The following is a 21442-nucleotide window of genomic DNA, read 5'->3' as shown; positions in this document are numbered from 1 at the left end:
GAGGAAAATTGGACAGGTTAGGCTTGTATCTGCTGGAGTTTAGAAAAGCAAGAAGCAACTTTATTGAAATGTGTAAAATTCTGAGGAGTTGTGGCAGCATAGATTGGCAAGATATGTTTACTCTTGTGGAAGAACGTAGAACCAAGGATCTCTGTTTGAAAATAAGGAATTGTCTATTCATGACAGAAATGATAATATTTTTCTCACCATGCGTTTTGAGTCTTTGGAACTCTCTAAAGGAAGTGGAAGCAGAGTCTGTCAGTATTTTTAAGTCAGAAATGAGTAGATTCTTGATACACAAGGGGTGAAGGTTTATCAAAGGTAGGCAGGAATATGGAGTAATCAGATCAGCCATGGGTTTATTGAATGGTGGAGCAGGCTTGAAATGCCAATCAACCTACTTCTGTTCCTAATTCATTTGTTTATATGCTTGTATTATTTCTATGACCAGTTCTTCAGGCCATTTTGAGTTAGCATCAAATAAAAGCATTCAACATAACCATACTTTGCCAAATCCCTCTCTTCCTAGACATATTATATCAAAAGAAAAATCAAAAGTGGCATATACATTAAATACAAAAACAAAGTTGTGGAAAAGCTCAGCAGGTCTGGCAGCATCTGTGAAAGAAAAAACAGTTTAACGTTTCGGGTCTGGTGACCCTTCGTCAGAAAGGTTTCTTTTGGTATTTATATAAAGACTTAAATATTCATCACTCTATTAGGCAATAAAACTATTAAAACTGAACATTACAAACAATTTTAAACAGCATATAAAATTATGTGCATTATTTTAAACTACAAGTAATCATGACAAATTTAGAGGGACGAAATGTATGGGAAATGTATAATTTGAGAAAAGTTTATCAAATTGATCAATATAAATTCATATACCACAAATGCTGGAAATCGGGAATAAAGACAGAGTACAGCAAATATTTTGTAAGTCTGGTAGCATGCCTAACGTTAGAGACAAAGTTAATGTTTCAGGTCAATGACCTTCTGATGAAAGATCACAGACATAAAATATTAACTCTTTATTCTCTCCAGAGATACTGCTAGACCTGCTGAGTATTTCCAACATTTTCAGTTTTTGTATCATTTTCATCAGTTTTCCATAAAAACATCTCAGTATTCAAAACTCACTTGTAAAAAGCTTGGTTCTCCACACCACATTTCCAAAGATGCTTGCAAGCAGCTGGCGTTGATGTATGGTAGGTCAGTACAGTTTTCTTCTAAGAATGTGAAACAAAAATATTATTAAACTGGTGTCTAAAAATACATATAACAAAAATATAAGGCATATAATGGTATTGTAGGTCTACCTACAGCAGATGAACTGCAGCAGTTCGAGTAAACAGCTCACCATTATCTTCTGAAGAGCAACAGGGATGGGCAGTGAATGCTGGCCAACCAGTGATGCCCACGCTCCATAAGGGAATTTTTAAAAAATAAGTAAAGTTATTACCTATCAGTATGGCCATCTTTCAAAGTATTGATGCTTCATATATGTCCTTTGTTAGCAGGCTTTAGATGGGTATTTGATCACGTGGGACTTGAGGGTAATGTACTCAACCAAATATTTACACAGTTGTACTCTTCAGCAGGGTCACATCTTTAGAAATTAGAATTGACATCCTTCGCTTATACTTTGCACCTGCCAGTAGGCTCTGAAGCCAGTTATTGTGCTCTGTTACTGTTGCATGAAGGGCAGCACAAACCTGGGACCTAGTCCAATAACCTCTTGGCTTATACAATGCATTACCAGGCCACAGGATGTCACCCAATGAGACATTGGGAAAGACAGAGTATAGGGACATGTCACTTCAACAATGCAAATCTGGTGAAGATCAATAAGAGCAGATTGGTAATTTGAGGGTAGAATGTCTCACTCATGAAGAGAAGGAAGATCAAATCAGGGAAAGCTTCATTCAGAAGCTACTGCCAGAGAAACAGGAACAGAGGAAGAAACAAGAACAATTAAGAAGTGATAAAAAGCTAGCTAAGGCAATCGTTAAAAGATCTGTCTGTTTACAATTATTAGTTTATGTTTATCATCTTCCAATATCTGTGGCTGTTTAGGTACAAATTAATAATCAACAATAAGTTTAAAAACAAAATAATGAATCTGCATTTTGAACATTCTCTAGAAGTTTTAAACTTTGCTTAAAAAGTTCTCTAAAGAACTGCAAGATATCAACTACTTAAACTCCTCTGGATGAGACAGTAAACCAAAGTTCCAGGATCTTCCAGTGTAGATGTAAAAAAAATTCCCAAAACAGTAAGGAAAAGAAAAAATTATTTCAGCGTCCCGGCCTTCAACCAAACATTACTAATAAGCAGATTAACCGGTCATGTACCTAAATGCCGCTTGTGAAAACTTCTTAGCATGTTAAAATTGGTGGCTCTTCTTACCCACAAGTGTGACTACTCTTCAAAAAGTACTTCAATTGCTGATATTGGTATTTTGAGATGTCTTGGGGTTCTGAGAGATTCTACCAAAATGCAAGTTCTTTCATTTTTGTTACCTATGTAGCAAATAAATTTATCTTTGTTCATACTATTATTTCCTGGCCCTAACTGCTCTGGAGGAAGTACTGTAAATGGCCTTATTTGAGTCTCAGGCAACATTACTTTTTACATATTCTTCCACAAATCCTTAATTGCTATTGGCAATTATAAAAATATTCTAAGATGCTTCAAAGGAGCATAATCTGAGCTGGGAAGACATTACTACAGGTGATAGATCATAAAGGTAGGTTTTTTTTAAAAAAGAGCGCCTTAAAGGAGGACAGAGAAGTAAAAAAGTAAGGAAACTTAAGAATGACTTGCAGAACTTAAGGCCTAGACAGAGAAGGCACAACCACCAAAACCCAGAGAAGGAAGTGGAGAACGATCAAGACTTCACAGAATCATCAAATCTTTAATGATTCAGAGAAGGGCTATTTGGCTCATCATGTCATTCACTTTAAACCTAGGCCCCTGTCACTTTGCTCAGGTGAATAGCCCCTTTCCATCCATCTTATCCATTCCTTCACTATTCTGTACATTTCAATCACAACTCTCCTCTCCTCCCCCTCACTCACACCACCCCTCAGGCTCAGCAAACACAGGCAAGCAGGCAGCCAGGCAGACAAAGATGGTGGAAGTCAAGGAGACAAAAATGTTTTGAAGTCCATCAACCCCAGGCTCCAGCTGGTTATGAGAAGTTGCAAATAAGTGCTAAGCTACAGAGATTTTGAAGATGATTCATCAAGGCAAAGTCAAGCTGATTATTCTTGCCAACAACTGTTCAGCCTTGAGGAAGTTGGAGATTGAGTATTATGCTATGTTAGCCAAGATTGGTCTGCGCCATTTTAGTAGCAACAACATTTAACTTGGTAAAGCTTGTGGTAAATACTACAAAGTATGCACACTGACTATCATTCATCCTGCTGATTCTGACATCATCAGCAGCTTGACAGAACAAATCAGTGAGAAATAAACTTAGCTCAACTCAGGAATATTCTACAAATAAAGTTATTCCATTTTTTAAAAAAGTTAAAAATTCCATATTTCTTAAACAACTTATCAAGCTATCTTATGATCATTAGAGATCTGTGGACATTCATTTAGGTCTCTCACTTCCTCGACACTCAATATTCTCCATTAAATGTAGATTCCATTGCGTTGTTCAGTTTACTCAAATACATCATTTCAAATGTTTCTGGATTGAATTCCATTTGTGCTTTTCTATCTGCCTGACCAGTCCATTGATATCTTTCTATTTTTAAGACTACCCTCCTCACTAACAATGACGCATCTATTTTGATTCATCTGCAAGTTTCTTGACAATGCCCCATACACTTATATCTAAATCATTAATATACACCACACGAAGCATTCACTAGTACTGATCCCTTCAGCACATTACTGGAAACAGCCATACAGTGGCAAAGGCATCCATCAGTAATTACCCCTCATTTCCTGTCTCTGAGCCAATTTTGCACCTAACTTGCTTGCTAGATTCCCTTGGAACCCACTTGGGTTTAAATTTTTTTAACAAATCTGTCATGTGGTGCCTTGTCAAAGGCCTTGCTAAAGTCCACATAGACCACCTCAATTGCACTCCTCTCATCAATTCCCCTTCAAAATATTCAATCCAATTACATAGATACAATTTTCCCTGAATCCATTCTGACATTCCTTAATTAATCCATATCCTTCTAGGTGATAGGTTATTTTGCCTGACGGTCTGTGATTAATTGGTCTATCCCTCACTCCCTTTTTATACAAACATACAACACCAGCAGTGTTCCAAATCTCTGATCTATACCCAATGAGGACTGGAAAAAGATGATCAGGCCTTCTGCCTTTCTTCCCTAACTTCTTTTCACATTTCATTTGATCCTGTGATTTATCCACTTTCAAGGTTGTTAATCCCATTAATAATTCCCCTCTCCTTATATTTATCATATCCAATACTTCAAACAATTGGTCTGCCCAATTCTTACTTCTGTAAGCTTAACATCATCCAAAACATTTTGTTCGAGTCTTGTCACATAGTAAATCCTGTTCTATCAGGTCTTGTTGACTTGCATTAGCTCCAAAACAACACCTTGACTTTCAAATTCTCACCCTTGTTTTCACATCACTCTACTTTCCTAACTCTGTAATCTCACAAAGCCCATAACACTAAGATGCTTTGATTCAGGACTCTTGTGCATTCCTAATCATAAATGTTCCATTATCAGAGGCCTGGCATTCAACTGTTTGGTTCCAAGATCTTGACCTCTCTGCCTCCATTCCTAATTTTCCTCTTTTATGATGCTTTTAAAATCTACCTCTTTGACCAACTGGTCATTCAATTTAACAGTGCCTCATTTGGATAGGTGACTTTATTTTAATGCTCCTGTGAAGCATCTTGGAATGATTCATTATGTTAAATTCTGGATGTGAGTTTGCTCGCTGAGCTAGAAGGTTAGTTTTCAGACGTTTCGTCACCATTCTAGGTAACATCATCAGTGAGCCTCCGACGAAGCGCTGGTGTTATGATAAAAAACTTATCTGACCAACCATTAACAGACACTGAAAAAGTCGTCTTAGTAAGAAGATTAAATTACAACTTCCAGGATGCGGACAAGAAAGATTTCTTCGCAGCGTTAGAAGCAACACTGAAAGACAACAAACTCCAGAAGAAACCCAGCAAACCATCAGACAGACAGTCGCACCAACATTAAGCAGGAAAAAGGAAGAAAACACACTCAATACACAAGAAAGGAAAGCCCTAAAAGGACTCAAAAAAGATAAAAACATCGTTATCCTACCTGCAGACAAAGGACGCTTGACAGTCATCTTAAACCGAACAGACTACATTGAGAAGGCGAATGCACTGCTTGCAGATACCGACACTTACCAACAGGTGGCGATAGACCCGACCCCACAACTGGAGAACCGAATCACAGCCTTACTCAAGAAACTTCAAAAATCTGGAGAATTAAACAAGAGAGACTTCCAAAAAATGAAACCAGATGGATCCAACACACCACGCTTCTACGGACTACAAAAAATTCACAAACCAGAAGCCCCCCTCAGGCCCATAGTGTCGCTACCTGGAACACCAACCTACAGATTAGCCAAGGAACTACACCAAAGACTAAAACACCTAGTAGAAGACTCCCACCACTCCATTCGCTCCACCCAAGAATTCCTGAACACCATCAAAGACACCAAGATAGAAGAGGATGAAATAATGGTCTCCTTTGACGTAACAGCCCTGTTCACATCCATCAACATCAACCTGGCCAAAGAAACACTGATGACACTATTAGAAGAACAGAAGACACATACACCAGACACCACCAACCTCATCAGCAAGGACAACATCATCAAGCTAGTGGACCTATGCCACACCACCCACTTCACTTTCAATAACAAAACCTACAGACAAACCAACGGTACACCCATGGGATCTCCGATATCAGGGTTCTTAGCAGAGGCAGTAATGCAGAGACTCGAACAAACAGCTCTGCCAATCATCCAACCCAAACTTTGGGTCCGCTACGTGGATGACACCTTTGTCATCACTAAACAAAACAAATTAGAGGAAACATTCAAGACCATCAATAATACCCTTTACTGGCATAACATTCACAAAAGAGGAGGAAAACAACAACAAACTGCCATTCCTAGATGTCACAGTAGAGCGAACAGCCAATGGGGAACTTCAAACCAGCGTCTACAGGAAAACAACACATACGGACCAAATACTGAACTACAGGAGCAACCATCCCAACACCCACAAACGAAGCTGCATTAGAACATTATTCCAATGAGCCACCACACACTGCAGCACAAAGGAACTACGCAGAGCAGAGGAAAATCACCGATACAGCGTATTCAAAAAGAATGGGTACCCTAAGAACACAGTCCGCCGATTTCTCAGCAACAAACCCAAACAAACAGACAAAACGGGCTCAGAAACCATAACCACTCTCCCCTACATCAAAGACATTTCCGAAATGACTGCCAGACTACTCGGACCTCTTGGCATCAGGGTAGCCCACAAACCCACCAACACACTAAAACAGCAGCTAATGAACTTAAAGGACCCTATACAGACAACAAGCAAAACGAACGTCATCTACAAAATACCTTGCAAGAACTGTGACAAACACTACATTGGACAAACTGACAGGAAGCTAGCCACCACGATACATGAACATCAACTAGCCACAAAACGACATGACCCACTATCACTCGTATCCTTACATACAGATAAGGAAGGACACCACTTTGATTGGGACAACACATCCATCCTAGGACAAGCCAAACAGAGACATGCACGAGAATTCCTAGAAGCATGGCATTCCAACCGGAATTCCATCAACAAACACACTGACTTGGAGCCAATCCGCCATCCTCTGAGAAAAAGAACAGGAAATGACATCACCAACCCTAGGAAACCTAACCAGATAAATAGAAAGCGGGACATAACACCAGCGCTTCGTCGGAGGCTCACTGATGATGTTACCTAGAATGGTGACGAAACGTCTGAAAACTAATCTTCCAGCTCAGCGAGCAAACTCACATCCAGAACCTCAACCTGAGCTACAAATCTTCTCAAAACTCGCTATTATGTTAAATAATAATAAGTTGTTGTTGTACACCCTGAAGAGCTTATAGAGGGAGACAGGATCATGGACTCAGTCGGTCTCAATATCCTCAACGATCCTGCCGGGCTTGTGAAAACTTATATGAAACACGTCTTGTCAGGTGACCAACTGCCATGGGATAGTCGTGTGTTAGAAATACGTATACATTAAGAGTCTACGAAAGACTGGAATATGGAACTGTTCGGGCATTCCAGATTAAAATGGGTTTTTACTGTGTAATTTCTGGGAGTTGTATTCAGCAATAAGTACTGGAGAGTCAGAGATTATAGTCTGTTATAGTTCATTTACTGTTTACAACAAATCAAGTGATTTTGAAAAAGCAAAGCTTTTGAGAAGAGATAACAGATGAGATTTATTCGTTACTGGACAAACAAGTGGAAGGGGTCCTGACTTGAAGGTTGCCTAGCAACAGTGTGTGAATGGCAGTTGCTATATTTTCTGGCATACCTTACTTTCTTTTAAGGTGGAAGGTGTCTTCTCCCAGTCCAGGCCTAGTGACAAGGTGGCTTCCAATGGCCCAGAATAGCAGTATAGGCCTGCCAGGGCAGTCTCCCGGTATGGCGGGCGAGTCCAAGAGGGGTGATCTTGGCCTTGAGTGGCATTCTTGTCCTAGCACAGAATTCTCATCTTGACATGGAGTCTAATTCTTGCTTTGGAGACGGCTTCTGAGTCTTCCAATGGCCCAGCATGGAGGTCTCGTCTCAGCATGGCGGTCTCAGCCCGGTTTTCCAGCGTCTCCCAAACCCAGAAGTCATTAATTGAACTGTGATGAACTTTGATTTTTTTTCTTATTTATAACTTCTGTCATTAATTTAGGCACCACGCTATGGTGACTTATAAAACTACATTTTTTGTAAAAATACATGTGACAATAAGTTGCTATTCTATTCTATTCTAAAGCAGAAGCAGAAACAGCCGTCAAGATCTCTCTTGGCTGACATTGTAAGCATCTGATAAAATCAAAATATCAGGATTTCAATGGTTCAAAGGTTCTCAATGACAGGAAGTCGACTGAACTTTGAAAAGTCTTCTTTGTTTCATTTGAGCTTGAGCTTCCTTAGCCCCACTGGGGTGTTTTACAGAGACGTCCTGTCTTGTCTGTCACGTGACTGTGCATTTTTAGGATTAAGGGGGTAAAGTTTAATTGCACGTAATAGCTTTATTGATATAATAAACAAGACAGTTTTAAGCTTACTGATGTAAACCTAGTGAATATAAAGTCTCTGTTGCCCTAGGTAACAGTAATAAAGAAATAAATTGACCATTTTGCTGACCAAATAAAACATTTACATTTTTGATACAGCTCGTCGAGTAGAGGCACTTGGTTCCCAATGCACTGTTCCCATCAGAGTCACTACAGATGCGGAGACGATGTTTCCAGGTGATATCTTCTGTTTTGAGAAAGCTGTATAATTACAGCCTGTGGGAGCTGTAGTCCTTTTGGTTATGTTTCTGTCAGGGACAATGAAAACTGGATCCAATCGAACTCATGACAGCTTACAAGGTCAAAGGAACAACTGAGTTTCATTGGAATGAAGTAAACTAGGCAGTTTCTACCTGCAGCTGATGGTGAAGGAAATGAACATTTTTCACTGGTTGCAACTTTTGAGCACAAAACAGTCAGTCCTTCAGCTGAAAGCAGCTGGGAGAGACAATTGAAGGTGAGCAGTCTGGAATCAAGGGTTACAGGGAAAAGGCAGGAAAGCAGAGTTGAGGATTTATCACAGATCAGCCAAGATCTCAATAAATGGCGGAACAGACTCAATGGGTTAGATGGCCTACTTCTGCTCCTGTATCTTATGGTCTTAACGATTGCAAAAAGTAACAAGTATGGAGAAAAATAAGAAAATAAAACAGAATTACACAGGTGAAAATAGAATTGTACAAAGCTAATGCTGCTACATTTAAAGAAGGTAGGAGGATGAACAATCGGGAAAAGTGAATTTAAAAAATTGAGGTAAAGTTGTCAAACATAATTAATGCCAATTATATAGAAAGCTGCAGGTTTTTAGTTCTGCATAGTAGGATCCTCAAAAAAAACCCATAACTATCAGCATTTGCTACCTGTCCTTCCACCACCAATCTTGATAGTCCAAAACAGTGGTGGGCTTGTGGAATTCATTGCCACGGAGTGCAGTGGAGGCCAGGACGTTGGATGCCTTCAAGGCAGAGACTGACAAATTCTTGATCTCAGAAGGAATCAAGGGCTACGGGGAGAGTGCAGGGAAGTGGATTTGAAATGCCCATCAGCCATGATTTAAATGGCGGAGTGGACTTGATGGGCTGAATGGCCTTACTTCCACTCCTATGTCTTATGGTCTTATGGTCTAAGTTCTGTGAGAAGAAAGCTACAGACATTGCAGAAGCTGAGTCAACTGTGAGCCATTGCTGGTAAGATTGCTGAGTAACATACTGTTGCCCTTTGAAAGTTGGCACAGTATGAAAAGGGTTTCAGTGAACTCCCAACCCAGTGCCTGACTTACTGCTGTCCTCATCTGCTGCCTTTGAAGCTGAAACCCTGAGGTTTCTTGAGAGCAGTGTTTTGCTGCTGTCTTCAACTACCTTCCTCTTGTCAAACAGACATACAGCTGGTCACAGCATAGATGTGCTAGGGGATACAGCAGCCCAGCTCAGGTTCTATACAGCTCTTCACAACTTCCTACTCACTACAGAACCTCAGCAGAGATAAAAGACTGAACAATTCCATGGTTAATCCCAGCCTAACCTCAGGCTAAGGCATGTATGGCCCTCAAGGAAGTCTGTCACCTTAACATGTTGCTGCACAGTAACATTGCATGCCACCCTAGTACCCCCATACAGTCACAGTGAGGCTACCAAGCCTCCACAAAAGAAAACATACTGACATTCAGAACACAAAACACTATCACCTTAACATCATGCCAAGTTAATAATGCGATACACGCATACTAATAAATGGATTTCATCAATCCCAGTCACAGGATGGTTGATAGTGGACGCAGCCATGAAAGCAGGGGCATACCAGTCCTTCAGTTCATTAATAGGCAGCTCAAGATTTTAGTGCATGGCGTGAACAGAGAAGAGTCATACAATCACAGCAAAGAAGGTATGAATGGGGATTGTGAAAGTGGTCAACTGGTCACTTATATACATGGGTGCAGTGCCAAAAGCATTCTTATAATTTGCTGTGTCCTGGCAAAATAAGTGTGTTCTTAACCGAGTGTTCCCCATGGATCACAGACATTTAAAGTTTTTGGGGTCACAGGTGCATAATGTTTCCTACCCTTGGAGAAATGTGTGCCCTGGTCATTGAGATAGCATCAACCATACAAGGAAATCAATTTCAATCCGAGTGGAACAGAATCCCTGTGCTGTGCAACACATTACCCTCTCCCTCTTGTTCTCACAGGATGCATAAAAGATGAAGAGGATCAGGGTGGAATTGCACTGCTGAGGGTCAGATGAGCTGTGGAGGAGAAATCAAAAGGAGATCACATCTATTGAGTATCTAGTTGACAGTTAATCACCCCATTCAGGTGTAAAGACTATGGAATCAAGAAATCTACAGTGTGGAAGCTGACTATTTGACTCATCGGGTCCACATAGACCTTCTGAAGAGCATCCTACCCAGATGCACTGTCCCCTCCCCATCCTGTAATTCTGCCTTTCCCATGGTTAAGCAACGTAGCCTGCACATCTCTGGACACAATTTTGCATCGCCAATTCACCTAATCTGCACATCTTTGAGCTGTGGGACGAAACTGTAGCAGCTGCAGGAAGCCGATACAGATACAGGGAGAATGTGCAAACTCCAGTCACCAAAGCGTGGAATCAAATTCGGGTTCGGGTTCTGTGAGGCAGCAGTGCTAACCACTGCGCTACTATGCCACTCCATTGTCAGAGGTGGCATCCTTAAAAATAGTCTGGTGGCAGATCTTGCAGAATGGTAGTGATGGGTGAGGAAGAACGCTGGTGGTATTTTTCACTACAAAGATGGTCCTCAAATCTTGCAGGACAGTCTGACCCTGGCTGCATGTTGAACTATTAGTGGAATATCTAGAGATGTCAATGGTGGTGACTGAGGTCTCCAAGCCTTTCTCTTGTATGCTTCTGTATTTTTTCCCCCTCCCTCAGAACCCAGCATTGTCATTCCCAACCCCAACAGCCACATAACTACCCTTTCAGACTCTAGGAAAAATCGCTGTCCAAGGAAACAGCTATCACAGCAAATAGCTCACCAGGTATCAGAGCAGGTACACTCATTTCATTGGGTCCATGTATGGTTTAGAGTCAGGAGCTCTATGAGAAGACCTAATTGTCGTAGCCACATAAAGGAGCAAAATAGTCTCGTGTTTAAGATCATGATTACTCAAAATTACCAAAGGCCTTGATGCCAAAATTAACAGTTTCTAGTGATTCACAATCAGACATTAGCAAAATCATACAAAACATAGAAGATGGGAACAGGAGGAGGCCATCCAGCCCGCTCTGCCATTCATCACAATCATGGCTGATCGTCCAACTCGATAGTCTAATCCTGCATTCTTTCCATAACCTTTGATCCCATTCACCCCAAGTGTTATGTCTAGTTGCCTCTTGATTACATTCAATGTTTTGGCATCAACTACTTCCTGTGGTAATGAATTCCACAGGCTTTGGAAGAAATGTCTCCTCATCTCCACCCTAAACGGTCTACCCTGAATCCACAGACTGTGACCCCTGGTACTGGGTACACCCACCATTGGGAATTTCATGCCTGTGTCAACCCCGTCTGGTCCTGTTAAAATTTTGTAAATCTCTATGCAATTCTCCCCTCATTCATCGGTACTCCAGCAAAAACAACCCTAACCTAGTCAAGAGATAGTAGGAACTGCCAATGCTGGAGAATCTGAGGTGTAGAACTGGATGAACACGGCAGACCAAGCAGCATCAGACGAGCAGGAAAGCTGACATTTCGGGCTGAGACTGAAGAATGGTCTCGACCCAAAACGTCAGCTTTCCTGCTCCTCTGATGCTGCTTGGCCTGCTATATTCATCCAGCTCTACACCTTGTTATCTCTTAACCTAGTCAATCTCTCTTCATATGTCAGTCCTACCATCCCCAGAATTAGCCTGGTAAACCTTCACTGCACTCCTCAAAAGCAAGAGCATCCTTCCTCAGAAAAGTTGACCAAAACTGCACTAAAGATTCTAGATGTAACCCACCAAGGCCCTGTTTAAGTGCAAAACGTCCCTCATCCTGTATTTGAAACCTCTCACAGTGAAAGCCAACATAAACATGAGTTCAATATCTTCAGAAACTGATTTCAATCTTCCATGTTTTTTACCCACCCCATACCCAGTCTGTTCACAACATGGGTTGCGTTTAGTACAGTTATCCATTCTCATGTACAACTTAAACCCATTATCACATTATATGGGTTGCATTCTGCACAGCTAACCTATTTTCTCAATTCTGGCTTTCGTTATCTCTTATTCTGTTTTTCTTCTGTCCTGGCCTGATATCCATTGTATCTTTGTTTACCTACCCATTTCGTATATAACTCTTTCTCTGGGCTCCATCACCTCCAATTCACTCATCTCTCCCTTTCAAATCCTCTCCCCACTTCAGCTACAGCTTCTGTAAATACCAGTTTTTCTTAGCTATGAACAGTTCTGATGAAGAGTCAGCAGACTAGAAGCATTAATTGTACTGCTGCCAGTGCTGCTGAGTTTCTCCAGCAAAATCTGGTTTTGTTTCAGATTGCCAGCATCTGCCGTTTTTTTTATTTTAAGCCAATGACAACAATTTGCATGCATACTATTAAAAACCCAGCATGTTTTAAGGACCACGCATGCAATACATATGCATAGACTGATGGAAATAACAAACTTCAGAAGAGCGAGAACAAGTATGCATTGGTACATGATAATATATGCAATTTTTTGAATAAAAAGAGGGATGCTTGGAATGAAATGCTGTCGAGTACAAATGTCCCTCCTAGGCTGCAAGTCATATGACCTCTATCTCTACATCTTCAACAACTGACTTATCTGCCACAAACCTTGATATGTAGACAAGGAAACTATCTGATACAATTTCACAGTAAATTAACAAAGTGTAGAGCTGGATGAACACAGCAGGCCAAGCAGCATCTTAGGGGAGCTTCTGTGCTCCCAAGATGCTGCTTGGCCTGCTGTGTTCATCCAGCTCTACACTTTGTTACCTCGGTTTCTCCAGCATCTTCAGTTCCCATTATCTCTCTTCACAATAAATTGTTTGGTTCATGCAATACTTTTAAGACATGAAGAAGTATCAAACGTAATTCCTCATTCAAGCAAGGTAACCATGAGAAGACTGCAAGGGAAATCCTAATGTCACTCACCATGCATGTTAGATCATGACTCTATCACTTTCTCAGGCTAGGGTGCTTGAAAGTTACAAGGTAGCCAGGAAAGACCTAAAGAGAGAGCTCAGAAGAGCCAGGAGGAGACGTGAGAAGTTGTTGGCGGATAGGATCAGGGTAAACCCTAAGGCTTTCTATAGGTATTTAAGGAATAAAAGAATGACGAGAGTAAGATTAGGGCCAATCAATGACAGTAGTGGGAAGTTGTGTGTGGAGTCAGAGGAGACAGGGGAAGCACTAAATGAATATTTTTCGACAGTATTCACTCTAGAAAACGACAATGTTATCGAGGAGAATACTGAGATACAGGCTACTAGACTAGGTGGGATGGAGGTTCACAAGGAAAAGGTATTAGAAATCCTAAAGAGTGTGAAAATAGATAAGTCCCCTGGGCCGGATGGGATTCATCCTAGGATCCTCTGAGAAGCCAGGGAGGAGATTGCCGAGCCTTTGCCATTGATCTTTAACTCATCATTGTCTACAGGAATAGTGCCAGAAGACTGGAGGATAGCAAATGTGGTTCCCCTGTTCAAGAAAGGGAGTAGAGACAACCCTGATAATTATAGACCAGTCAGCCTTACTTCAGTTGTTGGTAAAGTGTTGGAAAAGTTGATAAGAAATAGGATCTATAATCATCTAGAAAAGAATAATTTGATTAGGAATAGTCAGCACGGTTTTTTGAAGGGTAGGTCGTGCCTCACAAACCTTATTGAGTTCTTTGAAAAGGTGACCAAACAGGTAGATGAGAGTAAACCGGTTGATGTGGTGTATATGGATTTCAGCAAGATGTTCGATAAGGTTCCCCACAGTAGGCTATTGTACATAATGCGGAGGAATGGGATTGTGGGAGATATAGCAGTTTGGATCAGAACTTGGCTTGCTGAAAGACGACAGAGAGTGGTGGTTGATGGGAAATGTTCATCCTGGAGTCCAGTTACTAGTGGCGTACCGCAAGGGTCGGTGTTGGGTCCACTGCTGGTCGTCATTTTTATAAACCACCTGGACGAGGGCGTAGAAGGATGGGTTAGTAAATTTGCAGACGACACTAAGGTCGGTGGAGTTGTGGATAATGACGAAGGATGTTGTAGGTTACAGAGAGACATAGATAAGCTGCAGAGCTGGGCTGAGAGGTGGCAAATGGAGTTTAATGCGGACAAGTGTGAGGTGATACACTTTGGTAGGAGTAACTGGAATGCAAAGTACTGGGCTAATGGTAAGATTCTTGGTAGTGCAGATGAGCAGAGAGATCTCGGTGTCCATGTACACAGATCCTTGGAAGTTGCGACCCAGGTTGACAGGGCTGTTAAGAAGGCATACGGTGTTTTAGCTTTTATTAATAGAGGGATCGAGTTCCGGAACCATGAGGTTATGCTGCAGCTGTGCAAAACTCTGGTGTGGCCGCACTTGGGAGTATTGCGTACAGTTCTGGTCACCACATTATAAGAAGGATGTGGAAGCTTTGGAAAGGGTGCAGAGGAGATTTACTAGGATGTTGCCTGGTATGGAGGGAAGGTCTTATGAGGAAAGGCTGAGGGACTTGAGGCTATTTTCGTTAGAGAGAAGAAGGTTGAGAGGTGACTTAATTGAGACATATAAGATAATCAAAGGGTTAGATAGGGTGGATAGGGAGATCCTTTTTCCTAGGATGGTGACGGCGAGCACGAGGGGGCATAGCGTTAAATTGAGGGGTGAAAGATATAGGACAGATGTCAGAGTAGTTTCTTTACTCAGAGAGTAGTAAGGGTATAGAATGCTTAGCCTGCAACGGTAGTAGATTCGCCAACTTTAAGTACATTTAAGTCATCATTGGACAAGCATATGGACGTACATGGAATAGTGTAGGTTAGATGGGCTTCAGATTGGTATGACAGGTCGGCACAACATCGAGGGCCGAAGGGCCTGTGCTGTGCTGTAATGTTCTACGTTCTATGTAAAATGACAATGGCAAAAATGGAGGTGGGAATTCCACATGCAAGGACTGCCTCCCATTGATTCTTCAGACTATCCATTCCTGGTGCTCATTTTTAAAGGGACTCAAATTCTAGTTTTATTTTGTTAATTCATTATTAGCACCTCTGCATCAATACTAATCTAAAACTGGTTATCAGGAGTCGCAACAAAGCAGTCCCTGGCAAACTTCCTTCCCCCTTTGGTCTCAACTCACTCATCCTATTGACAGGGTGCAAAGATGGAGTAATTGGTGGGTGCAAGCATGTAAGGTCCTGTTAAATACTCATTGAATAGAATACCACAATCCCCATTTTAAAGGATTCTATTACAACTGCAGGAAACAACTACACACCTTCTAAAATGCTGCCCACTACAAAATTATTTTTAAATAGTATTGTTCCATAAGCTACAAAATAATGTATTAGAGAAATGAGAACTCTGGTCATCAAAGCACAAAATGACTGCAATATGAATCATTGCATTGACAGATTGTGGATTTTGGGCTAACGGCTAAGTGTGTGTAGAGTTCATTATTTATAGGAACTGTCAGTGCTAATTGTCACTAGTAAAACTAGTTCACTCATCTAATGAAATTCAGAATTAAATTGACAGATGAGACACTCTGCATAATCAGAAAATGTATCAATGCCTCTGTATAATAATACACTGCATAAGCAGAGAGTAAAAGTCACAAGTGAAATCAATTCTTGTTGAAATTATGGGCATTGATTAAGTACATTGAATTTATTCTCAGAAGCCAGTATGCTGCATTAGCTATATTTAATATTATCAAAATGATCATGTAGCTGCAGATTACATGCAAGTAGTTTTCAGGAGAACACTGAAAATCTCTTTAATGTTAACTATATTCTAATTCCATTGTTGCTTTATAAACTCTACAAACAGGAATCCCCAAAGTTTCAGCAAGAGGAAAGAAATTAATGAGGTAAGAGAAAAGAGAAAATGACAGTAGATTTGCAAAAAACAGAAACAAATTATGATTGCTTCTATAGATACGTAAATAAAAGCCCACTATATCATATACAGAAGTAATGAACCAAACAGCAGCAATGAAATGTGAGAGAAAAGCTTTTTGTAAGAAGTCATTCATTCATTACTTTCCACAGTATCAATAGCAGAACCTCCAAGCACTTGTAGCCTTGTATAAGTAACAAATATTATTTAAATGGAGAGAGACTGCAGAAATCAGCTAAGCAGAGAAGATAAGAGTCCTCATGCATGAATGTCAAAAAGTTAGCATCCGAGTTTAGTTTGTAATAGGAAAGACAAATGGTATGTTGATCTTTATTTCACAGAAAATGCTATACAAAAATAGGAAAGTTGTTAAAATTATACAAGAACCTAGTCATACGACACCTTGAATACAAGAAGTGGTGACAGGATGTGATGGGAGAGGGCTGGAGTTCCTTTTTGTTTTTATTATAATCAAAAAGGAGAAATTCAACAGCACTGATAAAGACAGCCCACAACAACAGCAAGTGCTCCATTTGCTGTCTTCAACCTCTTTCCCAGGTTGGCTGCCCTGACTGCAGACTACTTCCACTCTCCAGGAATGAAGCCACTTTCTCCAGAAGCGAAGACACTAAGCCAGGAATTCACCTAACTCCCATTAACCACCTCAAGGATGAAAAATCATTCTTTTGTGTCTATTGCATGATGAATTGAGGGTCTAGAATTAATGACCTTAAAGAAGTCAGTGTAAAAAAACTTGAGTGGATAAATTAATGAATCTCAGTGGCAACCAATCTCATGGACCTGAAGATCTGTATCCTATGATTCAAAGCAAAAATGTCACAACCAAAAAACTGGATTCATTGCATTTGATCTTACAGATTTTTTTTAGATTTCAGAAGAATTTCCAAGAATTGGAAGGCAGCTAACATAGCCCTGTTATTTACAAATGAGTGAAGACAGAAAACGGGATTCAGTACATCAGTGAATCATTACTGGGGCAATTCAATTTCAAATAACTTCAGCACTCAGAAAATTGGAATATAATTAAGCAGCCAACTTAAATTTATTGCTCATAAATTGATTTTGACAAATCTAAAGACAGTATTTTGAAGGTGTAACTAGCAGGGTGGATAAAAGAGAATCAGTGGATGTAATGTATTCAGATTTTCAAAAGCAAACTTCAGTGAGAGTTCATCAGACTGATTATTGGGTGGGAGAATTTGTCTTATGAGGCAAAATTGAAAAGAGTAGGTCTATATTCGCTCAACTTTAGAAGGCTGAGAAATGGTTTAACTGAAACAAATAATTAAAAACAGCTTGACAGGATAGATTCTGAGAAAATGCACCCTGTGACTTAGGCATTTAAAACACGAGGGGCAAAATTGTTATGTCTGAGGTTGAGTTATTACCATTAGAAGCAAAAACAGGATGGCCCCATTAGCCAGCAGCAAGAAATACAAACACATTTTGCTAGCAGTAGCCATGTATTAAGTGTGGTGTCCACGACCAAAAACTGCTGACCAAATCAAAGGACCTCAGTTCAGTAGCCCCACCACTGGCTATGGTCGTTGCAGGGGATACACCTGAAAAGATAAGGGCATAACAATAGCTGCTGCCCTCAAGGAGGAGTAAATGAGGTTGGTGCTATTGAGAGGACAGAATGTGCCCTTCCCACAGGGGTGACCAATGCTGCTGGTGCCCTTCTGTGAAGCAAAGAATTTCCAAAAAAAGATCTTTCCCCACACAGAGTCCCCTCTGACGGGGGAGGGGTTAACTAGATGTACCCCAAGTACATTCAAAACCCCTGAAGCTAGGAAAGTGCCATTTTAAATGGCTTAGTTGGGGTAAGTAGCTTGTCTGCTGGCAAAATGTCACAGCAGTAGGAAAACATCAGGTATATCACATGATGCCTTCCTCTGCATTTTGCCAGCCTTCCTGCTTTCCAAACTACCCCAAGGGGCTGGTGAAACTCAGTGTCAGAATAAGCGTTGCTCATTTAGCCCTGAGATGAAAATAAATTTCTTCATTCAAAGGTTTGTGAACTTTTGGAACTCTTTTCCCAGTGAGCTGTGGCTATTCAGTTAGTGAATATCAAGATAGGTACATAGATATTTGTATTTTAGGGGAGACAAAAGATCTGAGCAGAGGGCAGGCAACCAGAATTAGTTTTTTAACATTAGCCACGAGCTTGCTAAATGCCAAACTTCACAAAGGGCTCAATGGTCTACTCCTGCTTTTATTGCATTATTGGGATATTATGGGGCCTGTGACAGGTATTTAATGAGAACACATAAAATAAGGCAATAACCAACCTATTGCCTTCCTGCCTATCCCTGAATCTTTCGTATAAAAATGAAGGCAGGAAAATACCAAAATCAGCACCTTCCGTGCCATCTTTAAAAATGATAGTTAACAGCAACTGAATTTCATAATGAAACATACTTAATATTATGCTGCGTACATAATATAGTTGGTATGAGAAGATGAGTTGGTAGGTCTCTTTTTTAATTAGACTACTGAAAGATAAGGAGGAACGAGGCACATATTCTTCAGGGGGTGCTTATGTGCATCAGCAGCATCCCAAAAAAAATGTTGCCACCCGCCCACTCCCTGCTTTTGTCACTTTTCACCTCATCACTCCTGTCCATTGCCATAAATCAGATTAGTCAGATTAGATCACGAAGATAATATTTTCTTCCACTGAGGGGCAGAAGTCACAATCTCAACTAAGGCTATCTGCGTAAGTTATTGGTTCAGGGTGACTTGTTTAATATGCATCAGCTGACATCCAGCATTTCTTCCAGGGTTGGATGTTGTGAAACTAGAAAGGATTCAGAAATAGATTATGAGCATGTTGCCAGGACGGAAAGTTTGAGTTACAGAGAGAGGCTGAATTGCTGGGGCTATTTTCCCCGGAGCGTCAGAGGTTTATATAGTCATGAGGGGCATGGATAAGGTAAATAGGCAAGGTCTTTTCCCCAGAGCAGGGGAATCCAACATGAGAGGGCATAGGTTTAAGGTGAGAGGTGAAAGATATAAAAGGGACTTAAGGGGCAACTTTTTCACACAGAGGGTGGTGCATGCATGACATGAGCTGCCAGACAAAGTCGTGGAGGCTGGTACAATTAACAACACTTAAAAGGCATCTGGATGGGTATATGAATAGCAAAGGATATGGGTCAAACGGTAGCAAATAGAACTAGATTTATATAGGATAGCTGGTTGGCATGGACAGGTTGAACTGAAGAGTCTGTTTTTGTGCTGTATACCTCTATGACTCTACGAGCTAGAGAAGGGAGCAGTACACTTTCCCCACCACCAGCCCTACCTTATAAGACATAGCTGTGTAAGACCTTATTGTCTGATATTGTTTCTAATTAAGAAAGATTATGCGATTGTGACAAAAAGTTGTTCGGCCTCTCGTAGCTATGGTTTGTTCATCAGTATTAGTGATTAAGCAGCTCGTCAATAGCTTTAAGTGTGAAAATGAGAATGAATGCAGGTACACACTGCGTGGTGTCAGTTTCTGCTTGGTGAAGTCACATTTCTGAAACATAACTGACTGGGAAATACTGACACGCATTTAAAGGTTTAGTGCACAGAAACTAGCCGAATTTAACAACTGCTCCTGACAGAGAGGAAACATGCCTATATATTCACACACAAAATGTTATTTGCAGTGTATGCTAGGAGAGGGATGTGCATGGGCCATGTTTGTTAGTCAGTGCTGGCTGTTAAATCTTTATCATTTCTTTCTGTCTTTTCTATGTTATTGTGCACTGACAGTATAATATCTAACCTCTTTCTGAATACCATGAACATAAAATGTCTTCCCATCGAATTTCAATTTGCTGACATCAGACCTGGAAAAAGAACAAAAAACTCATGAGAGGCATGAAAACAATGTAAAATTAATCAAATAAGTCACTCCCTACACATGGGAAATGTGACAATATGATCAGTTTATTAGAAATATCAGCAGGTACTTAGAAGCTGAAAATGAATATAGAAACAAGAGTAGGCTATTCACCCATTTCAGTCTGTTCAGCCCTTTGAATAAATTGGGTTGGATCTCTTTCTTAATTCCATCTACACAGCCATACACTGCAAATGTTAATACACTATCAAACAAAAATCTATCAATCTCAGTTTTGAAATTTTCAATTAACCTAGCCACTCCCCCTCCCACTCCCTGGACCTCCTCCAGTATCACAACAATGCCACCTGGAATCTGGAGGAACAGCACCTCATATTCCGCCTTGGAACCCTACAATCCAATGGTTTCAATGTGGGCTTTACAAGCTTTAAAATCTCCCCAACCCCAACCTCATACCAAGACCAGCAACCCCCTTGTCCCTGCCTCCTTGACCTGTCCATCTTCCCTCCCACCTATCTGCTTCTCCCACCTCACTGACCAATCCCCACCAATGCCTACACTCACCTACCAGCTTCATCCCCACCTCCTTGACCTGTCTGACTTCCCTCCCACCTACCTGTCCCTCCTTCCTCACTGACCAAACCCCATCCCAACTCCCTAATTACACTTACCCTTACCTTTACTAGCTTCATCGCCACCTGCCTGACCTGTCCGTCTTCTCTCCACCTATCTGGTCCACTATCCACCTTCTATCACCACCTCACTTTCTCTCTAGAAAAGCTGCCTTCTAGAGGTTTCTTGACAGCTGCACCAATTTACCAGTTAGCAGAAACAATGGGTGCACTTCACCCATCATGCCTGCCTAAGATAATCTGTGAACAAATTGCAAGGAACAATCCGGTCAGCACGGACTTCGAGACCTTTCCTCCTGACCTGCACACTTTATACCAATGGAAAGCCCAATTCTTATCATCACAGTCCACTTCTGGACTACTGTGTGCAATTCTGGCCACCCTGCTATGGGAAGGATGTTGTGAAACTTGAAAGGGTTCAGAAAAGATTTAGGAGGATGCCGCCAGGGTTGGAGGGCCTGAGCTAATGGGAGAGGCCGAATAGGCTGGGGC

The 21442-nt window shown here is 41.0% G+C and overlaps 1 protein-coding gene across 5 annotated transcripts in view; it reads right to left on the bottom strand.

Annotated features, from left to right (window-relative positions):
* The window catches only part of frmd3 (FERM domain containing 3), a 208152-nt gene that overhangs the window by 52275 nt on the left and 134435 nt on the right, over positions 1 to 21442 (bottom strand). For all 5 annotated transcript variants that reach the window (XM_048527462.2, XM_048527463.2, XM_048527464.2 and 2 more), the window contains 2 exons: positions 20241 to 20304; positions 1144 to 1232 (listed from right to left, as the gene is read on the bottom strand). In XM_048527462.2, coding sequence (XP_048383419.2) covers positions 1144 to 1232; positions 20241 to 20304 — 153 coding nt within the window. The remainder of the gene's footprint in view (positions 1 to 1143; positions 1233 to 20240; positions 20305 to 21442) is intronic.

This window comes from Stegostoma tigrinum, chromosome 3 (genome assembly GCF_030684315.1).
Source record: "Stegostoma tigrinum isolate sSteTig4 chromosome 3, sSteTig4.hap1, whole genome shotgun sequence".
NCBI classification, from domain to species: domain Eukaryota; kingdom Metazoa; phylum Chordata; class Chondrichthyes; order Orectolobiformes; family Stegostomatidae; genus Stegostoma; species Stegostoma tigrinum.
Note: the sequence above shows the minus strand (reverse complement) of the source record. Positions and strands in the feature narration are given on the sequence as shown.